The sequence below is a fragment of the Neopsephotus bourkii genome, unplaced genomic scaffold (genome assembly GCF_033783945.1).
Source record: "Neopsephotus bourkii isolate Nb327-2 ecotype Australia unplaced genomic scaffold, CSIRO-AGI_Nbou_v1 NB_1760, whole genome shotgun sequence".
Taxonomy (NCBI): Eukaryota; Metazoa; Chordata; class Aves; order Psittaciformes; family Psittacidae; genus Neopsephotus; species Neopsephotus bourkii.
The window spans coordinates 7,988,924-8,014,541 of NW_026902234.1; the positions used below are offsets into that span (position 1 = coordinate 7,988,924).

Below are 25,618 nucleotides of genomic sequence, written 5' to 3' on the forward strand. Positions count from 1 at the left end.
CCCTACCCGCCGCCGGCAACCGCCCAGCGCTCACCTCAGGGCGGCGGCCGGCCCAGCCGCCAAGGGGAAGGAGACGCTGACGGAGGCGCAACTGCCGGCCCCGGGCGGTGTTTCCTCCCTCCGCCCCGCTCACCTGAGGGAGGGAGGGAGGCCGGCAGCAGCCAGGTGGGCGCTCGAAGAGCAAGAGCGCAGGGCGGCGGCCAGTAACAGAAGGCGCCGAGAACCCGTCCTTGCCAGCGGCCTCTCCCAGCCCCGCACCGGCCGCCAGCCCTCACCCTGCGCCGGCCACCACGCAGCCGGTGCGGCGGCACCTTTAAGCGCAGCGTCAGACGGGATCTGTAGTCCGAGCGCCTCCTCGCGGCATGTCATGGGAAACGTAACGGTGGATTCTCCCCCTTCCCTGACGCGTTCCGCCCGCCCCGGACGGTGCACGCCGGCACTCGCCGCTCAGGCGCAGCGCGGCCCAGCTGACACCCGGACCGCCGGTCCCCCGGTGCAGGGAAGGGCCGTGGGCTCCACCGGCGCGGCGGGAGGGCGCCCCCGTCCCGCGCTCCGCCTTTGCGCCTGGTCCCTCGCGCCTGCGCGGGAGGCGGCGCCGGGCGGTGAAGTTGGTCAAAGCGCCGGTGATAAAATGGTACGTTGTTTGGGGCGGGGGGCACGGGAACTGGGGAACGGGGACTCCCAAACAACACTCCCAACTCCTCGGACCGGCGAGCCCCGCGGTTTCCTGCTGTTCCCCCTCCGTCAGCGCGGGCTCCCACTCCGTTTATCGCAGGGGGATGGCGCCAGGCGGGGTTGGGTACACGGGGGTGAGGCGCGACAGAGGACAGACAGATAGGAGCGGAGCGGCCCTCCCGCCGCCGGGACTGGGGAAGGTCACCGGGGGCGGGGGGGGGATTGAGGGGAGGAAGGGAGGCGGGCAGTGCTGCTCCCGCTGCCGCCGACCGCGGGTATTTCGAGCGCCGGCAGCCGGCGCGGCGCGTACCTTTCCCTTTTTTGGGCTTGGGGCCGGAGGGGCAGGTTGCCGGAGCCCCGTGTCCCGCGCTCCCGCCGCCCCGCCTGCCGGCAGCGGGCGGAGCCTGGCCCTCCGATCTCCCCTTTTCCCTGTCCTTCCCTTCTCTTTTCCCGGGACGCGGCAGGTGCAGCTGGAGGTGGAAGGAAAGGTGCAGAGGTACTGGTTCCCTTACCTTGGGGGAGCGGGAGTGTTTGGGGGAGGCGGGTCCAGGAGACCGGGTGGGGGATCAGGGGACGGGCGGACGCGTCGCGTCCCATCCCGGGAAGGGTTCTCCCGGCGCCTCCGCCGTAGGCTGCGCTGTGCCCGCTCCGGCGCTTCGTTGAGGCTTGCGGTGTAGTGTGATTAACGTCTTGAGAGGGCCGTAAAGCTGACCTAGGCGTGCCTGGGTGCGAGGTGTCCCTCCTTGTTTGGGTCCCGTTAACGAGAAGACGCTATAGAAACGTAGGTTCAGCTCCCCACCCCCCGTTCTATAGAGTGTGTGTACGTACCGGTATCTGCTGCGGCGGACATTGCACACAGGCGAAGAGTAGAAACTATACTACGTGGCAGAGTAGTAGATCGGGTAGTCCAATGTGTTTCTTCTAATTCCTTCAGATAACTCAGTGTTTTGAGCCTGGAAAATACCCCTGAATACCTGGTGTTCAGGGCACTTGGGAGAGAGGACGTGGGTTTTGCTTCGCGGGTGCTGTCGGAGACCTTTGTGCTGAAGTGAGCATTGCTCAGTTTATTGCTCAGAATTTTATGTAACTGAGGCGGATCTTAGTGCAGAGACACTCTCATAGTTAGACGCTAATGGATATTGGAAGGGAGAGAGGCTACACAGAGCTTGCAGTCAAGGGATTATTGAATATTTTTCTATCAAGGTAACATTTTTGCAGCTCTTTTCCCACTTCACACATTTCTTCTTGCATAAAAAGAAATTTTACATGTTTTTCTTATATGAAATTAAAAAAATATATAGAAAAGCCCAAAGTCCTTATCTTGTTTACATGATGTGTTTCTTGTCTCAGGACCATCTGTAGTCAAGATGTCACCATCCATATGTGTACAAGAGATAACAAGTAGACTGAAAGATGGTCCCACATTTGCTGCTTACTGTTCACTGAATCAGGATTCCTGTTGTCTTGTTCTCCCTCCCCCCCCCATATTTAAGAGACCAGTAAATATTGTGTAATACCTGATGACTTAACAAGTAATGAGACAAATTTATCTGTTAAATTATTGGCCCAGAACATGTGTTAAGTATGGTTTAACAAAAATGGGATGTATCAGAATATAATAAAACCCAGAGTTTGATTTAAGCTATTTCCTCCTTCCAACTTCATATGAAGAATGTTGATCTGTGTTAATATTGGATCTGCTCCCTGTAAAATCCTTGTTCCTGCCTCTTGAGTGTTCCAGAAGTTTAGTGATGTGTCAGTATGGTTGCTGCAATTAGCTGCCATTAAGAGAAGCATCTTATTGGTTCCTGTATACCACTGTAACAGGTGGTTTTGTTGTTTAATGTATTAATAGTATAAACATCTTTTTCAGTATTAAAGTTTTAGATCCCATTTACAGTGATTTTATAGTCTCATCGAAACATTCAGCAAATCACTGACATGTCTGCTTTATCTGTTTTCTTTTTGCCTAATGTCTTCTGTTGGCAGTGGTTTCTAATGCAAAAGTGTAAGAAACGGTTCTGCCTTTTTTAGTTCATCACTTGAAATGATTAAACTTTGTATTGTTCATTGTTGCTAGAAAAATATTAGGAAAACTGCTAAGCAGTTTTTCTCTATGTATGAAGGAGTTACACAGAATCTGAGAATCTCTGAGTTGTGCCTTTATAATCTCATTTGTATAACCACTAGGCATATTTTTCAGAGGATAACCATACTGTTGCATGGTGAAACTCGTGTTTACCACTGTTTCAGAACAGAAAAACTTCTGCATATGTGAGCAATAAAGCAGAAATATGAATTTATTACTGCCAAACGTGCTGCTAAAAATGTATATATAGATGCTGTCATTTCAATTTTCAGAAGAAAATGCTGTCTTTTTAACTGCAGAAGAACAAGGCTTTGTCTTCCTGTAATTCTGAAGTGAAAGTTGTCATCAACAAGAAAACTAGAACCTTTTAAAGATAGGCCGTAGTAGTAGAATGCTGAAACAAACTTCTGGATTAGCTTCATTGGCTTTCCTGCTTCTTTTGCATCCCAAAGCATAAGCTTAAATCGTCTCAGAAGGACAAGGTCCGCCAGTTTATGGCATTTACCCAGGCTGGTGAAAGGACTGCTATTTACTGCTTAATGCAGAATGAATGGAAACTAGAAGTGGCAACAGACAACTACTTCCAGAACCCAGACTTGTACTACAAAGAATCCATGAAAAACTCGGTAGACAAGAAGAAATTAGAACAATTGTATAATCGATACAAAGGTAAGGCTTGGGGTGTTTTCTGTGGTTTGGTTATGGGGTTTTTTTTCTAATTATTTTCTTTGGGTGATATCTCTGCTTTTCCCTCTGCCATTCTTAAGGATTTATAGGAAAGATTGCTAGGTTTTGCTTCTCACTCTGTGTTTGTGGTAGCGAGGTAAGGATGCAGAAGGTTTTAAATGCTCTTAATGTTCACTACACAACTTCTGTAGATAATCTGTAGAATTGGAAGTAAAATCACAGTAGGAAATTAAACCTATCATGAGAAAATAGTGTCAGCTGTATGTGGTGGGAAATAGAATAAAGCTTATTATGCAAATGATTTGTTGCCTGTGGCTGATATTATAATATATGTACAGTGTACTTTGTGTGGCAAAATAATGCATATTATTCTTACGCTGATATTTGGGGGGGTTCTCTTTGTTCAAAGATAGTCCATCAAAATAAAAAGATGTTTCAGAAAAGCATTACAGCTAGAAGTCTGACAAAACAGGTACAGAATTGCAGAATGGTTTGGGTTGGGAGGGATGTTATAGATGATCTAGTTCCAACCCCCTTGCCACATGGGCACAGACACCTTCCACTAGACCAGTTTGCTCAGAGCCCTGTCCAACCTGGCCTTGAACACTGTTAGGGATGGGAAAGGCGGGGAGTGCTGTCCTGTCTCAGCATGTCAAATAAGAAAACTCAGAAACTGGTCATAGAAACTCCATTCTTACTTTATTCTTTGTGTTGGCATGTTAGAGCAAAAGTAATGTGCCTATCAGAGAGACCTGGAGTGAAAACCACAGGGAAGTGGATTAAAGGCAGAGTTGTTTCTTTTCCATTTTTTCTGTTTTACAGCAGTGTTGAAAAGAACAAAAAAGGGAAAGATAGTAATGGAAATACAAGAATGTATGTGATGTAGGTAATAATGCTTTCTTAAATGTGTTATTCATTGCATGACAGAGCATTGTGGCCTGGAATCATTGCCAGCCCCTGCTGAGATCCGTACATCTCATGTTTTAAAAAAATGAACTCTTAACAATTACTCAACTATGATTTCATGTACTTTTCTAATGGCAGTAGGTAGCTTGCTTTGTATGATAGTGTTTCCACCTTTTTTTTTGTTACACTTTACTACACTTTTAAGTATAGACATTCTTTATTTATCATATGGTAAAGAATTGTCTTGGGGGACACACGCAAACAGACCAAAATGAACAAAGAAAACAAAAAAAATACCAAACAACTAGAGAACCACTTTTTTTTTATTTGGTATAGGGGGATGTGTATATATATACATATATATACATATATATGTAAAAAATATATACGCATAGAAAATGGGTATCTGTCTATCTGTAAATCTTTTGCCTGCTCCTTGCATGTTAGTGCTGCGGACTGCTGGGTCAAAAATATATATAATTTTTTTTTAAATGCTACTAAGAATATACAAAATTTTTTTAATCACAACTTTTATTTATTTTTAAATCAGAAATTTTATTTATTATTAATCATTTTCCAGCAGTGGCAAACTGCACCACTTGACTTCTGTGAAAGGAAATCTAGTCAGTTTTATGTCTGTGTTTTGGTTAGCAGCACACCTTTGCAGTTCTAGCACCTTAATGCTTCAGTAAAATTGCAGACCTGAACAAAACTTTTCATAAAATTTGAGAGAAAAGAGCGAAAGTTTTGATTAAGCACCTTTCCTTCATGCACAGCTTAAACCTGAATCATTGCCCTCAAAACAACAAAGAATTCCTTTGTCCTACTGGGCCCATAGAATGCTACAGACATTAAACTATATTTGAAATCTGAGGTTAGAGGTCTTTAATTGTCTGTGGTTTTATTAGTTTTCTTATCTATTTATCCAGCAACTCTTGTCAAAACAACAGTTTCATTTTTGCTCCTAGTTACCTGGATGAACAACATGACAAGGATAAACCAGTCCTTGTCAAAATCCATGGGTATTTTTTCAAGTGATTTCAGCCCTAGTGCACTTTTTTGCCTTTAGTTCTTCAGTTATCCTCCAAATATACAAGAAATATGTTTTATATGGCTTAGAGCTAGATCTGGCATATAGTAGAAAAGTGTGTTTGCCTGTTATTCCTGCTCAAAGGTCACTCAGTTGTACTATGGTTGTAATTCTGTTTGAATGGGTAAGTCTTTGCTAAATTAACATCCTCTTTGCATTTAGCATTTCTACCACTGTAGTATTGGCTGGAAAAGTGGAAGAAATCTTTGCTTAACAGTGCCCCGCCCCCCCCCCACCCTCCCAAAAAAAAAGTTTTCTTTAGATTTTTTTTTTTTTTTTAATCAACTCATTGGATAATGACTTAAAATAGCATGGTTGAAAAGCTTAAGGAGTTGATTGAAAATGGTTGAAAGGTTTAAGGAGCTAGTCTTAAATTTACTTGAGGGTACTTTTCTGCATAGCCAGTAGTGATACTGAAACGTCTTCCTATCAAAAGCTGGGAAAGAGAGTTTTATAATTTGTAAACTGTCAGCCTGTGAAAACAGTGTGATTTCATTTTTTATTGCTGTTTGGCTTTTCCCTCCCTCCAATTATATAAGTTTATATGCAGGGGCTTTTGTTTGTGGGTTTTTCTTGAGAGAGAATTTTGCTTCAGAATTTTCACAGTGACATTTACCCTGTTGTAGGTAGTTAACGGTGGTTCTTACATTCAAAAAGGTAGTAGTGCTACTGAAACATAGTAGTTTAGCTGAAGTCTGTTGTGCTAAGGCATTGTTTGAGCAATGTTTTGGTGATTTCCCTGACTTAAAACTAAAGCCTATTGGTTGTGGTCTTTAACAGTTCTAGTGGATTCTCAAATATCTCTGTTGGGGGCGGGGGGTGGTGTGGAAATTTGGTAATTCTCACTTGGTAGGTGTGTTCTTGCTGGTTAGGGTTTTTTTGGTTGGTTGATTTGGGGGGTTGTTTTGGGGGGGGTTCTTTCTGTGTTTTGTGGGTTTGGTGATTTTTCGTTGTTGGTTTGGTTTGAAGTTTAAGACGTGCTAAGCAGGAAGTGTATTGTACATTTTGATGTGTTTATCAGCCTTACTGTTTTCAGGCATAGTCAGGCATCTCCTCAGTTAATTCAGATCCTTTATAGAGCATTATGGAGAGAAGACAATATTTCTTCATTGACATTAGCTAATGAATTTAGGAAAAACTGCAAACCAGTTTCTAGGGAAGTGTGCAGAATGCTTAATCTATGCAGATACTCTTCAAGGTTCTTTGATAATTAACTAGGTTTCAAGTGAAGACACTTGTGAAACTTACGAAAAACTGAAGACCTGTGTTAGGCATCATATCACAGCTGTGCAGATGATTATTTGTAAATTTTTTTTTTTTTGCAAGTAATTACAGTTCTTCTCTTTGTACTTTGAACCATAGACCCACAAGATGAAAATAAAATTGGCATTGATGGAATTCAGCAGTTCTGTGACGATTTAAGCCTGGACCCAGCCAGTATCAGTGTCCTAGTTGTAGCATGGAAGTTCAGGGCAGCTACTCAGTGTGAATTCAGTAAAAAGGAATTTGTTGATGGGATGACAGAGTTGGGGTAAGTATCCATTTCTGCATAGTTCATCATGTAAGGCCTGAGCTCTGTTTCTGTTTAAAACATTTTTAATTGAATTAAGTGTGAAGCTTCAAAAATCTGGTAAGGCTGGTGCCATGCTTAACAGATGCTAAATGCCTGTAGTGTCCCATCTTCCTTAAATTAGTGCTTTACTGCAAAGCCTTAATGATGGCCACAGTAAGGGTGTAGCAATATAATTCCTCTCTGTACAGAAAGAAAGGCAGATGGATATGCTGATCTTTTTATGTAATTCATAATAAACATGTGCATGGTTTTGTTAAGGTTTTGAGTTGGACCATGTGGTGCTAAAAGCTGGCAGTCACTGAAGATGCATGAAGGAACATGATGTAACTAATCATTATTTTATATTTTTTTTTCTTCCCGGATCATGAAGCTATTCTGGGTAATAGACTCTGAGGTTAAACCGCGCTGTCTCAGTTTAGCAATAAAGTCAAGCAGTTGTTGCCATGAACAGTATTTTCTGTGTAACTTTTCCTTGGAAGAGATACAGTATTTCTAATATATAGAGAAGTGTCACAATGATACTTTTTTTTTTTTTTAACAGATTGCATTAGATGGAGAATTAAGGTTTATTATTTCTGCATATTGTTTGAGCTAAATAATTTCATTTGCTCTCAAAATGGTGCCTTATCAATACTTTTCTACAGTAGACCAACTTCAAGCAAATGTAGTGGTTGTTTCTTGAGTAGGGGTCCTAGTACTCTGTTGTTACTGACCTCATCAGTTGACTTCTTTCTAAGCTTTCCTTTTTAGGTAAGGGTATTCAGAAATTGTGGTGAAGTAACTTTTGATGTCATCAGAAGTCTACTGCTTTATTTTATTCTTTTGGGCAGAGACTGTAAGAATGATTATGATTTTCTAGCCATCAACAGCAATCACATGCTCATGCTGTTATATTAAAAACTGCCACCATTATTTGCTATGACTGATTAAAAAGTTTTTGCTAAAACACCTGTAGATTCCAGCTTTGACTTTTGTTTTGAAACTTTATTGTGACATTACTACTATGTCCTGATGACTGTCTCTGATACAGTTCTACAGAGGTCTGTGATTTTTACTTTTCTGCTCAATGCATATTATGATATTCTTGGGAGTATAATCTGATCATACCTACTTGTCTCTGGTATAGTGCTTATTGAGAATTTTGAATGCTTTTGTTAAATATCAGTGGTGCAGTGTGTGATTTTTAGCATTGAACACAGGTGAAGATTTGAGTGAAAAGAAATTGCCTGAGGCTTAGTTCATATTGGACATTTAGAATACATGAGAAGATAACGGTATTTGTCCCTGTTGTCGAGTATATCAAGTCTTCATGAAACTCAAGTTCTCTGTTGAAGACTGTTAGCAGAATTCTTTCTTTTCTCCACCAGGTACTGCTGGAGGCTAGCAAACTGCTTATTTTTACCTGTACCATGCAAGATGGTTAAAACTGCATTTGCATTTTATGGGTTTTACTATAGTTAGCTATCCTTCAATAAAATATTTCTTGAATCTTCAGAATAAATACATTTAGCTACTGAGAACTTAGAAATACAAAATCTTAGTTATGATTATCTGCTCCTTTGAATCTGTTTCCTTTGCTTTGGATTTCTAGGTATAATTCAAAATATTGGTAATATCTGATTAACCTTGAATATTCATTTGATTCCTTGGCTTGGGAGAAACCCTTTTTCTTTTAAAGTTGCATCTTGTCAGTTCGGGTGCTTTCACTGAAAGTGCTCCAGGCTCATGTTATACAAGGGATGTGTTTCTGTTAGAATCTCAGTAACTTGGTTCTGTCTTAGCTTACCTGCACCAGTCTGTTAAACCATTTGTCAGCCTTCATGGTGTCATCAGAGCTTCATTTTTTTTTTCCCCACTGATCCACCAGTGTGGGGAGAAGATGACTGTAAATAATAGTTCATTTTGTTGAAAGTCCTCTAATGTTAGTCTGAAGTGTAAACATGTATAGCTCTTCGTTTAGGTGGAGCAGGGAATAAGTAATGTCTACCTAGATGAAGGCAGACCCCCACACCACTGTGTTACAGTGGCTATGAAAGGGAAAGGATAGCAGATTTCAGTGAGGTTTACACATTCTTTAAGAGCAGAATAACATTTATTGTTTGAGTTCATATGAGGAGACTGAGGAGAGAAGTTAAACCACTGACTTCTGCTTGGGTATTATACATAATGGATGCTTATATATGATCTTCCACTTAAAAATGTTTAATAAAAGCATATGAATGTTTATGTTGTTAAGAATGCTCTCCAGAAAGATACTCTGGTTTTTATCTTAACGACTGTTTTATTTTGCTCTGAAACTAAACCTTAAAAAATAAAAAAGGATAAGAAGAAAAAAAAAAAAGAGAGAATCTTATGTATTTACAAACAATGTAACCTCTTCTGAACAGGTGTGACACCACAGAAAAACTAAAAGCTCTATTGCCAAGACTGGAACAAGAGCTAAAGGATCCAATAAAGTTCAAAGATTTTTATCAGTTTACTTTTAACTTTGCTAAGAATCCTGGACAAAAAGGTCTAGGTAAGTAGAAAACAATTGAGAAAGTATCTACAGCCAGTGAAGTCAATTCCAAATAGTTAATATAATACAGTTTTCTCATTAGTGATTGTGTAGTAAATTCGTTATTGATTTATTTTACTGTCTTTTTCTCATCTTCTTGCAATTAATCTCTTCTTTAATGTCCCCTTGGTACAGATAATTTAATGGTGTTTTCTGATAGTATTGACATTCTTTCTCCTCTTGTCAAAGGAATTTCCTGCAGGTCTTACAGACCTGTCATAATTTCTTTCAAAGACTGAGCTAGTGAGCTCCTGGTATTTTCTGTTTTATTCACAACAACTGAAACAAGATTTCTGTATCAGCTAAAAAGAGGGATAAAACGGAGCGAAAGTTACTGCTCTTCTAAGACTTTTTAGGTTTAGCTCACAGTTTTCATGTAAAGTTTAGGAAAATAACATTATGGTCTTAGTTCAAAGCTGGTGAATAGAAATAGGCGTGCAGTTTATGAAATATTAAACTGTTATTCTTTATAAAGTTTGAGATGTGTCCCATTCCTCGTATTGCTGGAGTAAAATGGATGTGTTGTTTAAATTCTAATATTTTCTTCAAATCAAAAATATCTATAGCTTTTGAATAGATGAAGAAAATTGTAAGATGAAATCTGTTAGCCCTTCATAACTTATATCCATTTCTGAAAGACACTGTGAGGGAAGGAATTAACCTGTTCTGTGTGTAGAATAGAGCCTTACCATCATCAGTGTTCTCTTTAGGTTATGGGTGAGAAGAGCAAGTGTTCTGAGAAGGGTTTTTTATTGGTTTTGGTTTGATGGTTTTTTTCTGTGGTTTGGTTTTTTTCGTCATAGCCTCTTCAACTTTGTGTCTGTTACTTGGCAAGCACGTTAATAAATACTTCTTCTCAAAAACTATTAGAAGAGTAGTGAGATGGAGGATGAGAATATTTATTTTAGAGGTTCGTAATCAGAGGCTTCCGTTCCACGTTCTTCCTTGGGAATTACTTTGAATAATATCTCTTTCCCAATATCTTTTTTTCTTTTGAACAGTGGGCAGCTTTTAGCCAGTTTCCATTTTTCTTTATTTTTTTGCAACAATTTCATTTTTCATTCCATGTCACTCTCACGGGTCGCATGTCACCTTTCCATACACAAAAAAAAAAAAGAAATTGTCCTATAGTGGTTCTGTGAGGCTGGTTGTAATTGAAGTGCCTTAGCTAGTTGTTCTTGCCTCTCTTCATTACAAAGCCTAGTACTTTCAGACTGGAAAAGGTAAGTCATTCACAGCTGAGGCTGGAATTTATGGGATACCTAAAGAAATATTACAAATGTCTTCCTGTTTTAATTGGATCAGTTCCAACATGAAACTCATGTACTTGGGAAATATGTCTCAAAAGCTTTTCACCTAAGCCTGTACAAAGAGAGGAGGAGGGAAGGCAGCCCAACCCAGGTTATGGAACCAAATGTACGGTTTGTTCGACATGAGGAGGAAAAAGGGAACTTAGTTGGTTTCCATTACTTCTGGTTTTGGTATGGAGGCCCTTTCATTTGTAAGACTGTCTTCTTTGTTGTGTAAGAATGGTACTTTTTGGCAACAAAACAGCTAAGTGTCTTCTTGCAGTAAGATTTGAAGTATTAGTGGGAGAAAAAAAGTGCAAAAATTAAAGTTTAATACAAACTATAGAAAAAGTTGATTTGAACGGTTGCTGGTTTCACTTTTCAGGAATTTTAATAACTCCGGTAATACTGTTTCTTAATCTCAATAGCGCTTAGTCTTACATGGCAGTATTTTGGTGACATTTTTCATCAGACTTCTTCCTGTTTTGCTAAGAAGGTTCCAGATATTAAATAAATACAAGTGCCACTGCTGTTATTTCAGTGGAGATACACCATGTTTGTCTGATGTGAACTTGGATCACTATAGGTCAAGTAGAAAGAGAGTGCTGAACAAACATATTGAGTAATATGATATTTCTGAGTGATTGAAATCAGTGATAGCTTATCCAAATAAAAGCTAACACTGTATACTTTTGCAGCCGGCATCTTTTCAGGGAATGCCATTATATTCAGGGAGCAGAGAAATGGGGGAAAAAAAAATGTTTATAGGTTGGCATTTACAACTAACTGCTTCCTGCTGCAATTATTTTAAGAGTTATGTTTGTTCTCTTTCAGCAAAAAAAAATTTTCAGCAAGGAAAAAAATTCAGTTATCTTACAGGGGTGTCTGTATGAGCTGAGTTGCTTCAGCTGCATTTAATAGAGGCTTAGGTGTCTTTTTATTTTACCTTCTCTTCTCTTCTCTGTATACCCTGTGTTATTTTCTCCTAGAATGACAAACTGCCTGTCTTCTTCTCTCAAAAGGTGTTTGGTATTTGTGTCCCAGTGGCTATGTGCCCTATTGTCAAGTAGATGCAGGAATTCATTTCATCCACGTACAAAGTCTCTCTCGCTAAGTGCGGAGCCTTGGCTCAGCATGCTTTTATGAATTCAGTCCAGATAGTTAAACAGAATGTATAATTAGATATGTTACCAAATGAGCTGGTATAAATCTCTGCCTAGCTCTGTCTAGGTCATTTTCAGATACTGACCTCTCCTCCTTCCCCCCCCGGTGCACGTCAGATGAACTTCCAGTGCTACCCAAGTGTGGGATGCTACTAAGCTACTGCCCTAGCTGCTTGTCTTAAAAATGTTTCTGGTGACATGCTCTCATTATAAGGCTTTTGCATACTCATTCTTGTGTGTTCACATTTGAATTATGACTTGATGACTGTGGGGTCAGTCAGTTTATGTCAAGTAGGGATAAAAGTGAATGCTTTTAATTAATGAAGTGGAAATAAAGGAATTTTCGTAACTTTCGATTACAAAATATTTTATTGAGTTTTTTCTGAGGTGTGAAGTGTCCAGTGCTTCCTCTTATTACACTCTAAGTCACCAAGTCTGGCAGTTATTGCATTTATTGTTTAGGGGAGTGATCTGTGGGCTAAAGGAATACTGATTGATTTCTCAAGTATACACACCACCTATTTGAAAACTAAGCAAACTTGACATGGTACTAGTGATAAATGGGCAATCCTTATTCATAGCAGATTGTTAATAAAAACTATTAAAATGGTCCTTCTGTTGGATCCTTCAGGCTAAGTGCTAATGCATCCTTCTTTTTTTTTAGTAGAAAAATGTCTGGGATAGGCAGAGGAGACTCATTTATGCAGTTATTTTTCATGTTTATTTAACATATTGAAACTGTAAGAAATTACTGAAATACCTCTAAAATGTCTAAGCAATGAGGCTTTGGTTATGAGTCATTTTTATTGCTCTATCAGTATTCTAATTTTTCAGATTACTTTTTTAATCTCTTTCTGCTGTTTTAAGAAGTGATAAGCAGGAGTTACTACTTCATTTTTGCCACATCCCCATGAAGAACATGAGGAAATGCAGTGATTCATGAGTTCCTTTTTAATATGCCAGGTGGTCTCTACATTTAAAAGATAAACACTTACATAGTGTGTTTCCTTGTGCCAGACAGGATCATTCCTCACAAATGTCTTTCTAACTAAGTGTTCAGTGGTATGCTAGTGATATACACTAACTTGCTTTTTCAAGTTATCAGCAAGATTTGATACCTGATTGGCAGTGGTCCTCTGACAGTTGGGGGGCCACCGCCTTCACATAATAACTTAAATTTCTGATGGCAGGTTTCATACATCTCTTCCATGCTTGCTCAAACCTAGTGTTAGATTATATTTTTTTTCTTTTCCTAGCATATAACTTAAACCTTTGTTCCTGAATTCTTCAGTTCAGTACTTACCCGTCCAGAGTATATGTGCAGAATGTTTCCTTGGAGTCAGTAACAACTTTTTGGCAAGTATGTATGTGCCTTCCCTTAATCTCTGGAGTGCGTAAAGCTGACTACCTTGATAAATTTTGTATTCCAGCTCTCTGATACTGCAATTGTATCTTCCAACTCTTTTTTGGTTGTTTTTTTTTTCCCTTCTGGGATCTTATTGTCTAACTTTCCCCTGTCTTGTAGTACCCAAACAAGCTAGATAAGCTTCCATGCGCCTTAAATATTTTGCTCCTTGATTTACATCCCATTATTACCTTGCTTATGTGCATAACACTGATACTGTCTGCAGTTTGTAATCTATTATGTTACAGCATTTCTGCAGAACTGCGGTGCACCCAGTTAATTTTGAATCCACAGTCAGTTATTCCCACTAGCTATATGACTTTGCATTGCATTTCTCTTTAATGAAATCTTTCCTATTTACTTCCAAGTGCTTTTCCAGTTTATCCAGATAACTTTGAATTCTAATCCTGGCCTCTACCACGCGGTACTCCTTCAGGCTTTGTGTAATTTGAAGATTTGATAGAAGTTTTCTTTGTTGTATCATCTGAGTTATTTAAATATTAGTGTTAGATACAGGACTGACCCTCATGGATGAGTTATTTTCTACCAGTTTGGCAGAGAAGCACTGAGGTTCTTCTAGAACCTCTTTGATCTCTGTGAATTCTCAAAGATGGTAGGTAGCAATTTGAGGTTTCTTTAGTACACTGGGATGAATTTCACCATGTCTATCTTCACTTTGGGCACCAGTGCTTTCAGACTGAATTCCTAAAAGTTGTTTCTGAGAATCCTGTCCATTTTCATTGAACCTTTTTGCCTGGAGCATATCTTGAAAATAATCTGTTTATCCCAAACATTTATCTTTCAGGAGTTAGCAGCAGGACATGTAGTATCTCTTATTACACCAGCTGCCACTTGTAAGGGAGGGAGTGGGAAAGCACAGAAACCCTTCTTAAAATGTGTTTTGGTGGTACTCCACACAGTCATCTTTGAGATGCAGGGGATTTTGCTCCAGGAAAGCATTCCGGACGGATGTGTGTGTGTGCGTGTGCAATTTTGTGTTTTATTTACCTTTAGAAGCCTGTCTTCCATTGCTTTTTAATTTCTTCTACTTCTACAGTTCTTCTCAAAACCAATACAAGAAATTCTGCCTTTATGTAATTAAATGGGAAGAATCCTCTCCAGTAAATTAAGTTACATCTGTTCTGTCATTCCCCAAAATAGGTACACGGATACTCATTTGCAGAAATAGAACTGCCTTTTATAGGAGACTGTCTTCCACAGTTCATGTGGTGATACTAGGGAATCTTTATTTCTCTTTATATTTTCAGGACTTCTGTTGCTATAGTCTCATCCAACTTGAATGTTTCCACTTACTTTTATTATTATTAATATTGTCAACCAGTATTCTTCAGTCTGGACACATGCTGTTTAAAGAAGTAAAAGTAGTACAAGTCACCTTGAGTGATAACTTGTATAAGTAGTGAGATGCAGGAGGCAAAAGGATATTGCCTAAGAGCTATCATGATTAAGCAGAAAATGATGTTCTGATTAATGTTACTCAGGATCCATCTGTCAAGTGTCTTTCAAATACGTCTGAATAGATTTTATTATTATCTAAGAAAAAGGTGGATGCTTAGAACTGTTAAGACAATTGTTCTCAAAGTGCTAGAAAGAATTTGGAGGGAAAAATGATAGTAAGGCTTCAGCACAGCAGTTCCATCTAAATGGATGCATATTGGACCTGGCAGGTATAAGATTTATATTTATTAGACTTCATCTGAGTGTTTTGTATGTATTTTGAGATAATGTAAACAGTTTATTAAAGTCTGGTTTGCCAGGAGTCTTTTACAAAGGATTATTATGAATAACTGTGATTCTGTCTGTTTAATCTGCTCTCTCATGCTCTTGCTACTATATTTAGTACAATAAATCTGTAGATTTTGTATGGTGCAGATTTGGAGAGGTTTGTCTTGCCTTCTAGTCCCACATTCTATTTTTTTTTTTGCTGCAGTCTGAGCGATATTTTGCGTCTTAGCTCTTGGTTGAGTGTAATAAAGATTATAGATCTTTTGTAATTTTTATACAGAGCAGTTCAGTTTTGTTGGTTTTGTTTTAACACGATACTTACTGTAAGTCTCCCAGTGGGTCTCCCTTTGAGCCCCAACAAGACATGTTCAGGAGATTTCCTCATGCTCAGGAGTTTACTACAGTTTGTTTCAGCACCGTGGAGGAACTTAGTGCATTCTTTCATGGTCTTCAACTTTCAGCATGGAACCAAAAAGCAAATTTGGTCCTTCATCACTCCTTTGTGGTCCCTTCGCCTGCTTGCTGGCTCAAAAGGTTGTGCTTCCTTCTCTCTGCCAGTTTCCTGGGATCAAGCAAGAGATGATACATGAGGAGGTCATTCAGACTTGAATCAAATGTTACCTCAAGACCAGAAGAGTGGCTCTTTGCATCCGGTATGTGGACTTCAAGGAGGTTGCCTCTTCTATGAGCAGATGAGTATAATGTGCTCTTTTAATTGAAGCAACATCAACTTTGGCTTTCATCGTAGCACTATCTCAAAATTCTTTGAAAAGTTGCTTAGACATCAGGGAAGGATCTCTACCCTCTCCCCCTCCCCAGTTAGTCATCAAGATTTCTTCCACTTTCAGTGAAGAATTGGATTGATCCATTTGTAGGGTGTTTGTAGAAGTGAGTGGCTGCAAGAAGTTGGAGTTCAATAACTGAATTTCATGCCTACTTTGGAAGAGGTCTGTGAATGCTGTATTTTAGGTATTTCAGTGACCTTAGCTGGTCTGTGTGTATGGTCCTTGCTTTACTTTTTGTTCACATTTTTCTTTCAGAAAACGTCAGCAATTTAAGAGAAGTTTAGTCTAGAATAGCAAAGCTCTGATCAGCTCTTGAACAGCTGATCAGCTTTTGATCAGCTCTAATCAAAAAAGGCCAATAGTAGCAACAAAACTGTGGCATAACTGCCAGTTCCGGAAATGTCTCATTGATTCTTTTACTCATGTTTGGCATTTATTTGGGAAATATATATCCAGTCAACTTTAAGTCACCCGTTGTAGTTTATCTGGAGAGATTTGCAGAGACAGAAGGATTTTGAAACTGGCTACAGTCAGGTTCGTTAGTCTGCACTCTGATGTTTAGATAATCTTCTAAGCCTAGCTCATATTCAGCAGCAGTTTCTCTGCTTTTGTGCAGTTGGTGCTCAAGATAGTCACATGAAAGGTTCTGCATGGAATCAGCCTGCTTCAGCGTGGCAGATGCTGAGATAGAGTTAAGTACAGTTACACCTTCCCTAATTCCTCCAGAGCTCTTCTGCAATCCACATGCTGTGCTTCACCACTCTTCCGTGTCTGCTACAGGGACTTAACTCGAACACTGTGCATTATACATCCCTAAACGCAGAGCACTGGGAAGCTCTTTGCTTACAGCTTTGCAGGGATGAAAGGATCCAGCTCAGCTGGATCCTGAGTTTAGCCACTTTCTGTATTTGTTTCATAGCCCTCATCTGTTTTTCCCCTTCTCTCTTCCCATGGGAAAGCTCCTAATTGCAGATAAGAGCTATTTTGCTCTGAACTTCAGCAATTTAGTGAAGGGTTTTTAGGTTGAATCCTGATGGTATGTTGGTGTTATTTTGCCATGTGGGTGTTATTTGTTTATAGAGGAGAAAAAAACATTCTGATTAGGGAAGAAACCAATTCTTGTGTCCATGTTCTTAGTAATTTGGAGCCCAAAGACGAATCTTAAAATCATTGAGAGCTGAGGAAACAAGGAATCAAGTAACTCAGTAATTACCTTGCAAGTATTCAACTAATGTTTCTTGGTTAGACAGTGTGATAGCCCAGTTGTTGAGATACCTAGACACCGGTTTCCAGTGTTCCCACATCTGCACTAGTTTCAACATGGTGTCCAGGAATTTTATTGAAACAAATAATTTAGTGCAATGTAGTTTTTGTTTCAGCTTTACAGACGTATGATACTTGCCTGTGATCCCAGTGAGAAAACGAGATCAACTAATATAATAATAACTTTTTTTTTCCTCTTCAATCCTTATTAACTGATCTAATAAAAGTAACTTTTTCTCCTCCTGCTAACATTGGTACATTCTTTACTAATTTCTTGGTTTGGGTGTGTAGATGTACTGGGTAAGGCTGATTCATCCTGTTATTTTGGAAGAAAATAAAAACGTAGTTTGAAAGAGTACTCTTTGCATAAAATTCATTGGTGAGCACTGACTCATATAACAAGCTGCTTGAAGGCTCCCATAGAGGGGACATACAAAGTAACAAAGCTTTATAATACTGATAAGAAGATTAAACATCAGTAAAGGAAGAAAAGGCAATACTGGGCCAGTCAGTAGATCTTAAAACATGTTATTTGTTTCCAACTTCTAAACATGATAGAATATACCATTGTAATGTACAGAATGTAGCTAATATGCTGACCAGGGATTATGAGAGAAGCAGTGGCTAATATTAAAGTATTATAAACAACGTAAGATTTTCAGATGTCATTAGAAAGTCAAGGTAATCCCTGCAACTTTTTATAGCTTTATCTATATATCAGTAATTTAGGTGAATTAGTTTTAATACTCTGACAGCATCAAACATGACTGCATGAGCAGTCTTACTGGTAGGGCAGTCTGAGAGCTGGAAATTTCTTATTTGGCAGAGGGTGACGTGGGTGCTGCAGTCCCAGAGTGCTGTTTTGGCACACCAGGTCTAAATGAACTTCATTTCATGTTCCTCATAAATCCTACTCTCCAGCCAAGTCCTTGCTATCTGTTGATTTATCTTCTTGTTTTCTCCCTTCCTTGATTACTTGTGTGCACTGACTTGATTGCCCTTGTCCATAATCATCATAAAGGAATGAGGAGCTTAATTTGATTAATTTCTTATTCATGCAAACAGTAATGATATTTTTCTTTATTTTTTCTTTTTTTTTTGTTAGCAAGATATGCACTTGATCATATCTTGAAAGTAGGCACAGGTTGTCTAATTGATGATGTATTTCTCCTTCTGCATTAATTGTGCTAATTTCTTATCACTTCAGGCTCTCTGTTCAATCAGTAAAAGAGGCTGAGGTTTTTTTTAGAAGCAAGTTTAGAATGAAGCTTTAATGTTTCAGACTAAATCATACTGCATGCGAAATGCTTTACTTCTGATTGTGAAACACTGATATTTTAAGTAATTCAAAACTTTTAAAACATACCACAACATGTTTACTGTAGTAAACATTGTTTAGCAAAATAATGTGTAAAATAATGGAAATATTTTTTACCAACCTTTACCTCCTTCTTGAACTTGCTTTACTTGGATATCCTATATATTTTTAACATCTTTTTAGGAATTTTAATTTTAGTAACTTTGCAATGGTAATTGGTATCACTTTTAGGCGACTCTATTCTTAAGGTTTTATTACAGAAAGCCTCATAGATGCTGTATGTTAGCACATCGAGACTTGGTACCAGAAAGGCTGAATATCTAGATATTGAAGCTTTGTTTCAGTGTATGGAAAATCTCTGGACGATACTGGTGGGGCTGCATGATATACAGCACTGACTAGATATTAGCACTGCAAATAATTTGGGGTGAATGGGTAGCTCAGACTGTTATATAACGTACAGCATGTGATGTTGTATTTTTATGATCTTAAAATTGCTAAATGGTGAGTATTTAATCTTCTGAATATGAACATGGATGTTTCCAATGAAGTCTCTTCTAAACTGGTCCTTGCTTAGGCGGTAGTTTCCGGAGTGCTGGAAAGTATGCATCTGTAATTTCCTTTCCTTTTATAAAACTTGCATTATTAGTCTATAATGCAGGAAGTATATTTCTTGGTACAAAACCAGCATATTTTTATAATTGTAGTTTGATTTTATTTGTAATGGTGCCCTCATATCTATGCAGCATTGAAATACAGTAAGACTGCCTAAGAAATCCATGCAAAAAGCACACCTTCTTGTAGGGATGCAGAATTCTGATGGCATAAGGGTTTTTTGGTTTTTTTTTTGTGGGGTTTTTTTGTTTTTTTATATTTGTTAGTGCTGCAGATACAGCAGAAACATTTGTTAGTTTTAGCAGATACACAAACTCCGCAGTATTACTGTTCATTCACACTCCTGTTAGCATCACAATGTAGAACTTAAACTCTCTGTAACTAGGTCTTTCCTTTACAGCAGAAATTGCCATTTCTGTCCTCCAGTGCTAAGTTTTTCAGCATAGGTAGGGAATTGTCTTCAAGCGAAAGTGTAGCCACATCTCCTGAGAATGTAGCAGCCTAAAGGCCTTGTTCTCTCAAGTACTGTTAAGATTGTTTTAACTGGCACCCCTACCAGAAGTGATAGTCCCATCTAGTTCCTTTTGTTCAAGTATCTCTTGCATTAGTTAAGGGGTTTGTGTGATTGCAGTGATCCAACTGAGGAAGATGTACTTTTGAAATTTTTTTCCCTTGAGCTAATTTTAACCAAGATCAGGACCTCCCTCTGTTTGCTTCATGGGGAGAGCAGCTTTGGCGTGGACCAGTTTCAGCCCCTACAGAGCAGCATCCTCAGCAGGATATGCTTTCCTTGCCTGTAACTTCTTCCTTTTTCCAAAGAATATTTCCATCAGAAGTATAAAAACTCTTCATCTATTAAGGTGGTTTTTTTTTTTTCTTCAAAGTGCATTTTGTAATGTTGTCACGTGACCGATTTGCAAGATTGGCTTGGAAAGGTTGTCTTCATAAAGAAGCCTGAGTGAATAGGATCAAAGCCAATCACTTAACGGTGAAGTTTAGAAACTCTTAAGATTATTCATTTCTCCCTTCCTATTTCTTTTGCTTTTCATTTGGGATAGCAGATATGAATAATTAATCTGTGTATCTGAGCAGCAGGTAAATGCTATTAACTATTTTCTTCTGTTTACTTTCTGTGAAAAGTGAGCATGGTGCCAAAGACAGGAAGAACTGAAAGAAGTTTATCAGGGTACAAAGCATGTTCTATACTGAAAAGCACTCTGATCATAGTAGAACAACCACCTCCAGCAGCACTGTCTCTCCATAGCTAGGTACAGGCGTATTGCATTTCTCTACATTTTAGCTACTGTGCTTTGTTTAGGCCCCAGCCCTCTATGATACAGACCCTGAGAAATCGTCTGTTAAAATCTGCAGCTTCTCTTTCAGATCTGAAACTTAATTTCAGGTGATAGCGTGTCCTTTGTTTTGTAACATGGTATGTACACTAAAATACCATGCTCCTTTCCTGTAGGTGGAGGTCAAGCTTCTATCTGCTACAACAATACATTCTATTAAGTTTCACGTTTTGTTTATACTTGCTTTGCACTGAAAGGACAAACTGAAATCTTGTGGTTAGGACAGACTGTGCTTTATTTTGTGGTTGCACAGCACTATGTGTACATTTAATGCTGCTCTTTGTGGCTGAGCACAGAAGACATTAGGTATTGTGAGCTGCTGAGAACGAAAATAGGTTTTCAGAAAAACATCCTTTCTACCCTTATGCTGCATCTAATATTGCTCCTACTTTTCTGCTTTGGTGTGTGCCAGTGCTGCATCCTCCTGATGATGCATGAGCTGAACTCTGCTCTCAGATCAATGATCATGGTACAGAATAAGGGCTTCTTTCTTGGAATCATATTTTCAGTATTGGATGTAGGTGTTTGTCTTATTGGATGATTCCAGAAGAAGAGAATTATTGCTGTAAGGAGTGCTGTGTAATTACCATGCCGAAGACAAGTGTTAGGGCTTTTTTATCTCCTTGTGTCCTCAAAATCTCTTTAAAGTCAATGTGTGTCTAAAATTGGTAAATTAACAGGAATCGGTATATGCAGACTTAAATGTTTGGGTTTCTATCAGTAAGTATTGTCCCTGTGCGTATATCTTTTATTATTTGTATGTAGAGTTAGAACTACTTTGTTCTGTTTCTGTAGGCTGAAGGTAGCTTTGGTTTGGCACTGCTGGATGGTGACAAAAATATTCTAGTCTTTATGACTCTGGTGTTCAATATACAGTTTATACCATTACTGCTTGTCTCCTGCCTTTTGGGTCAGTGAGAGTAGAAAACAGTTCCTTATAATATTTTACTGATTTCAGAAGAATGTTATTCATTTGTATCATTATACACTGGCTGTAGCATTAATCATTTAACCATAAGAGTTTTATTGTGTATAATATGCTGTAATATTTACATGTTGCCTTGTCTCTTGCAGATCTAGAAATGGCAATTGCATATTGGAATTTAGTGTTGTCAGGAAGATTTAAATTTCTAGAGCTTTGGAATAAATTTTTGTTGGTAAGTATGTACCGTATTCCTTCCTGACTATCTTAGTCCACAGCAGTCTGATTTGCAGCCTGTGCGTTCAACGATAAAGAAAAAGGATCTTTCAATAGTTCCTTCAAACTTTTTTCTTTTTGAAAACCAATATAAAATATTCTGAAATCAAGCCAAATTAAATCTTTTCTATCTTATTTTCTAATTGAGAAGAATGCAAAAAGATGTAGCAGAACAATAGAGCATTCTGCTTGGTTGATCCTGTATCCTCCTACTGATGAAAGCTTCTGCATGAAAGGAGGCCATGACTGTAGATTGAACTTACATTGTCTTTATTCTCAAGACAGCTGTGATTATTGTCAACCATGTATTTTACCATGCTCTGCATTTTGTGCTACTAATGCATAAACTCAGTCTTTTCTTTAATGTCAATTCTGTTATGACTGACTTAACCTGAGACTTTTCTTTTTAAAAGGAAGTTCTTGCCCAAGTAATTACTTCAACTTATTTTTTAGTTAATACTTATGAACCGATCTTGACATTTTTCTATTACCAGTGCAATTCTGTGGGCAGTGGAGTAAAAATGCATAAATTAAACTTTAAAAATTTCAAAATATTCCTGTTAAAGACCTGAGTCATCCATCCATCTTTATACATTCACATTTCTATTTCTATGTGCTTGCAAAAAAACCCAAACACTGTCCATAATGTGACATAATTTGTAATTTACCTTGTTTATTATTACCTTCTTTTCTGTACTTTAGGAGAATTAAGAAATCTTTCTGCATTTTGTTCCGTAACCACCAGTGCCTAACAGGGGAAGTGTACACCTTTTGCAGTGTTTTCTGAAGTGTTTTCAAAATTTTTGAACAGTTTCTTTTGTATTCACTGAATAAAGTACCAATTTCATCAAGAGAACTTGTGAAAACATTTTGTATTTTAATTTCCTCAATATATACATAAACACATCTTCAGCTATAACTTAAGAAAAGTCTTAGTGGGTTTTTCCCACGGGGCTATGTTTGTTACAACGGACAGTTCTGCAGATCTCTGCTTCAATCTAGATGATGTGTTATGAAGTGTCTTATTTTGCTATAGATATTTAACGTAAATATTTACCTTAACTGAAATTACATCAACCTTTTTTTTATCAACTTCCAGATTTTTCAAATGAAATTTGTTCTTCTCAATACTTTAAAGTATTACTGCTTAAAAAAGAAACAACCAAAAAGCGCACCCCACAATACAAAACCAAAACCACAAACACAAAAACAATGCTTCACCAAAAAGTCTTTTCATGTAGTTGCAATTTTTTACTGCAAACCAGAACTAGATGGTGAAATTTAATTCCGTGTTAGTCACCCACTATCTACAGGTAATGCAGAAGTATCAACAGATGAAGGGAGATGTAGATGGTCTGACTTGATGATGCTCACACCTGCTTAGTAGTTGTATTTCCCCACACACTCTCTGTTCTTGGGAGTGCTAACTTTAAAAGTTGAGAGGATTCCGACTAGGACTAAAGTGTTTTGAAGTACTGCTCAAACCAGCCAGGTGGCAGGTAGTAGTTGTGAATGGGGTGATGCAGAAAGAGTATGTCTTAAATCAGACAAGGTGTTAGTGGAAAATACGGCAGACTGAGGAGAAAGGAGACTGGGCAGAAGTGGAGCAAGTGCAGGTAGTGCATTATGGTGAAGAACAGTATAGCTGAAGAGAGGCTGAGATACATGATTGATCTGGAAGGCAGTCTGGGGGTAAGTGAGAAGAGCATAGGTGCAACTGTAACCAAAAAGTTGAAGGAGAGGCTGGGTAAGCATATGCAGAAAGGAGTAAGGAAAAAAGGGCTGAAGTTTAAATGGTAGAATGCTAACCCATGGCTGCCCAGTTTCAAAACCTGGAATAGATGTCATTAGAAGTATAAATGGAATTGCTTTATTCTTTTCCATAGTAAATTAAAAACACACAGAAAGCAGAACATAAGAAATAAAACAACTATGAAAGAATTCTTCGACTTTTTGTCTTTCTTTAGTTGCATTTTTATTTTGTAGCTTCCTTTGGAAGCTGTGAACTTTATTACACAAAAAAAAATGAGCAAGACGAAAAAATATTTGTGAAACATTTCTGTATATGTCAATGTAAAACACCAGTGTGGAATTTGAAAATAGCTTGGATTGAACAATATCATTTTTTCTCCTTTATAGGAACATCATAAAAGATCAATTCCAAAAGATACTTGGAATCTTTTGTTAGACTTTGGAAATATGATTGCAGATGATATGTCCAACTATGATGAGGAAGGTAAGCAGCACTTGAATATCTTCAAAAATTGGTGCAGCAGAATTAAAAGTTTGCTTTAAATTAACAGAAGGTGCTGCTATCTTCTGTCTTAATTTGTTTACCCTTAGAGGTTTAGCTGCAATTATAGTGTCATACTTGTTGCCAAAACAGTAATGATAAGAAAATTAACTAGCTTGCTGTAATATGTAAATAGAAGATACTGTCACTCCATGAGATAGCACATGCTATTTAAAACTGCCATGCTACAGGAATTTCAGTGAAACTTTTTTTTGTACAAAAGTGCTGCTAACTGCAAGGAAATACATAATTTTTCTGCTTGCAAGGATGTCTACATGTGCATTGGGTTTTTTACCAACCTAAAACCAATTTACATTCTTGTTGCTAATCCTGCAAATCTTGTTTTGGGATGGCTATGTACAGAAATATTTCCTAAATTGTAAATGGCTTGGATAGGGATGCCATGGTTTTGCCATCAGCTAACGTTTATAAACTTTATAGTGTAGATTTTTATGCTGTAAATACAAATCTTAGTTTTTAGTTTGTACTAAGAACTATTACTGAAAGAAGAGATTCAGATGTTTAATTTATTAGGTACTTTTTCCAAGTGTTTTATAATGTCACGCTTGTTAAAGCTGGACTAGGCCAGAAATGTCAAAGTGAATTTCTGATACTTTATGTTTAGAGACTGCATCAATTTATTGCTAATAATGAGACATTAATTTCTGAATTGCTTAACTTCTTTTCAGGAGCCTGGCCTGTGCTTATAGATGATTTTGTGGAATATGCACGACCAGTAGTCACAGGAGGAAAACGTAAAACTTCCTAACACCAGGCTTGTCAATATGGACTAAACCTGCGTTCTGAACTGCATTAGGTAATGAAGATTTGTTAGCTGATAACTGTGCACATTGGTGCTGGTTTCAGTGCTTGCGATGAGATTCTGCAAACAAAACAGAAATTCTTCCTTTCTGCCTCAAGAAAATGATGGCTGACTCGTGGACACTTGAACAAACTCAGAAGATAGTCCAGGCTGTCTGTGGGCTACTGGCTTCAATTATTGTACTGGTTGTATCATATAGGATGTAGATTTTGCATGATTTTATACTTTGGAGAAGTTTAACTAGAGGCAATTTTATTAAAGTTTTGACAGCACAGCATGCCATTCAGTTCATGATCCAGAGTGAACACCAGCAGTTACATAAATAAGACTGTATGATATTGTACTTATAGTAAAAGCAGTATTTGTGGTATATAAATTAAATCCCTAAATAAAACTTATGCAGTATGTTGTACTTTTATAAAAGTTAGCTCCATGGATCTGTCCTAATACAGAATTGTAACAGAACAAGAAAAAACAAATTTATGCTTTTTTTACCTGTTTAAAATCTGTATTTTGAAGTCCTAGATGTAGAGATGGATTACATCCAGCCTTTTGTTTTCTCCGGGTGAGATTAACTTCCTCATTATTCTTCTTGAAGCGCTAGGACATGTAACAGTAGTGTTGCTGAGGAAGGCCTACTGCTCTTACACTATGTTGCAACTCTTTAATGCCCATTTTAAAGTAGACATTAAACAACCAAAGATGCTTTTATAATTCATGTACAATTATCGTAAATCAGTTATGCTTCATTGTGTGTTTCATGAATTTTAAATAAGGAACTGTTGGACTAT

General features: G+C 38.3%; 2 protein-coding genes across 12 annotated transcripts in view; one reads left to right on the forward strand and one right to left on the reverse strand.

The window, feature by feature from the left end:
* TMCO3 (transmembrane and coiled-coil domains 3) overlaps positions 1 to 450 on the reverse strand; it is a 37,179-nt gene extending 36,729 nt beyond the window's left edge. For 2 of the 3 annotated variants that reach the window (XR_009729140.1, XR_009729141.1), the window contains exon 1: positions 35 to 450. The gene's annotated coding sequence lies outside the window, so the exon portion shown is untranslated. The remainder of the gene's footprint in view (positions 1 to 34) is intronic. The other variant, XM_061377713.1, reaches the window with a different exon arrangement.
* DCUN1D2 (defective in cullin neddylation 1 domain containing 2) lies at positions 353 to 25,225 on the forward strand. 9 transcript variants are annotated; one of them, XM_061377730.1, is made up of 7 exons: positions 353 to 634; positions 3,217 to 3,433; positions 6,810 to 6,978; positions 9,408 to 9,538; positions 21,588 to 21,670; positions 23,851 to 23,947; positions 24,694 to 25,225. In XM_061377730.1, the coding sequence occupies exons 1-7, from the start codon at positions 368 to 370 to the stop codon at positions 24,771 to 24,773; spliced, it is 1,044 nt and encodes a 347-aa protein (XP_061233714.1). In that variant the 5' UTR covers positions 353 to 367; the 3' UTR covers positions 24,774 to 25,225. The 9 variants fall into 9 exon arrangements, with proteins under 9 accessions (XP_061233714.1, XP_061233718.1, XP_061233720.1 ...); XM_061377734.1 differs by having other exon boundaries at positions 514 to 634; positions 3,037 to 3,433; XM_061377736.1 differs by having other exon boundaries at positions 523 to 634; positions 3,064 to 3,433.
* Positions 25,226 to 25,618: the final 393 nt, after the last annotated feature.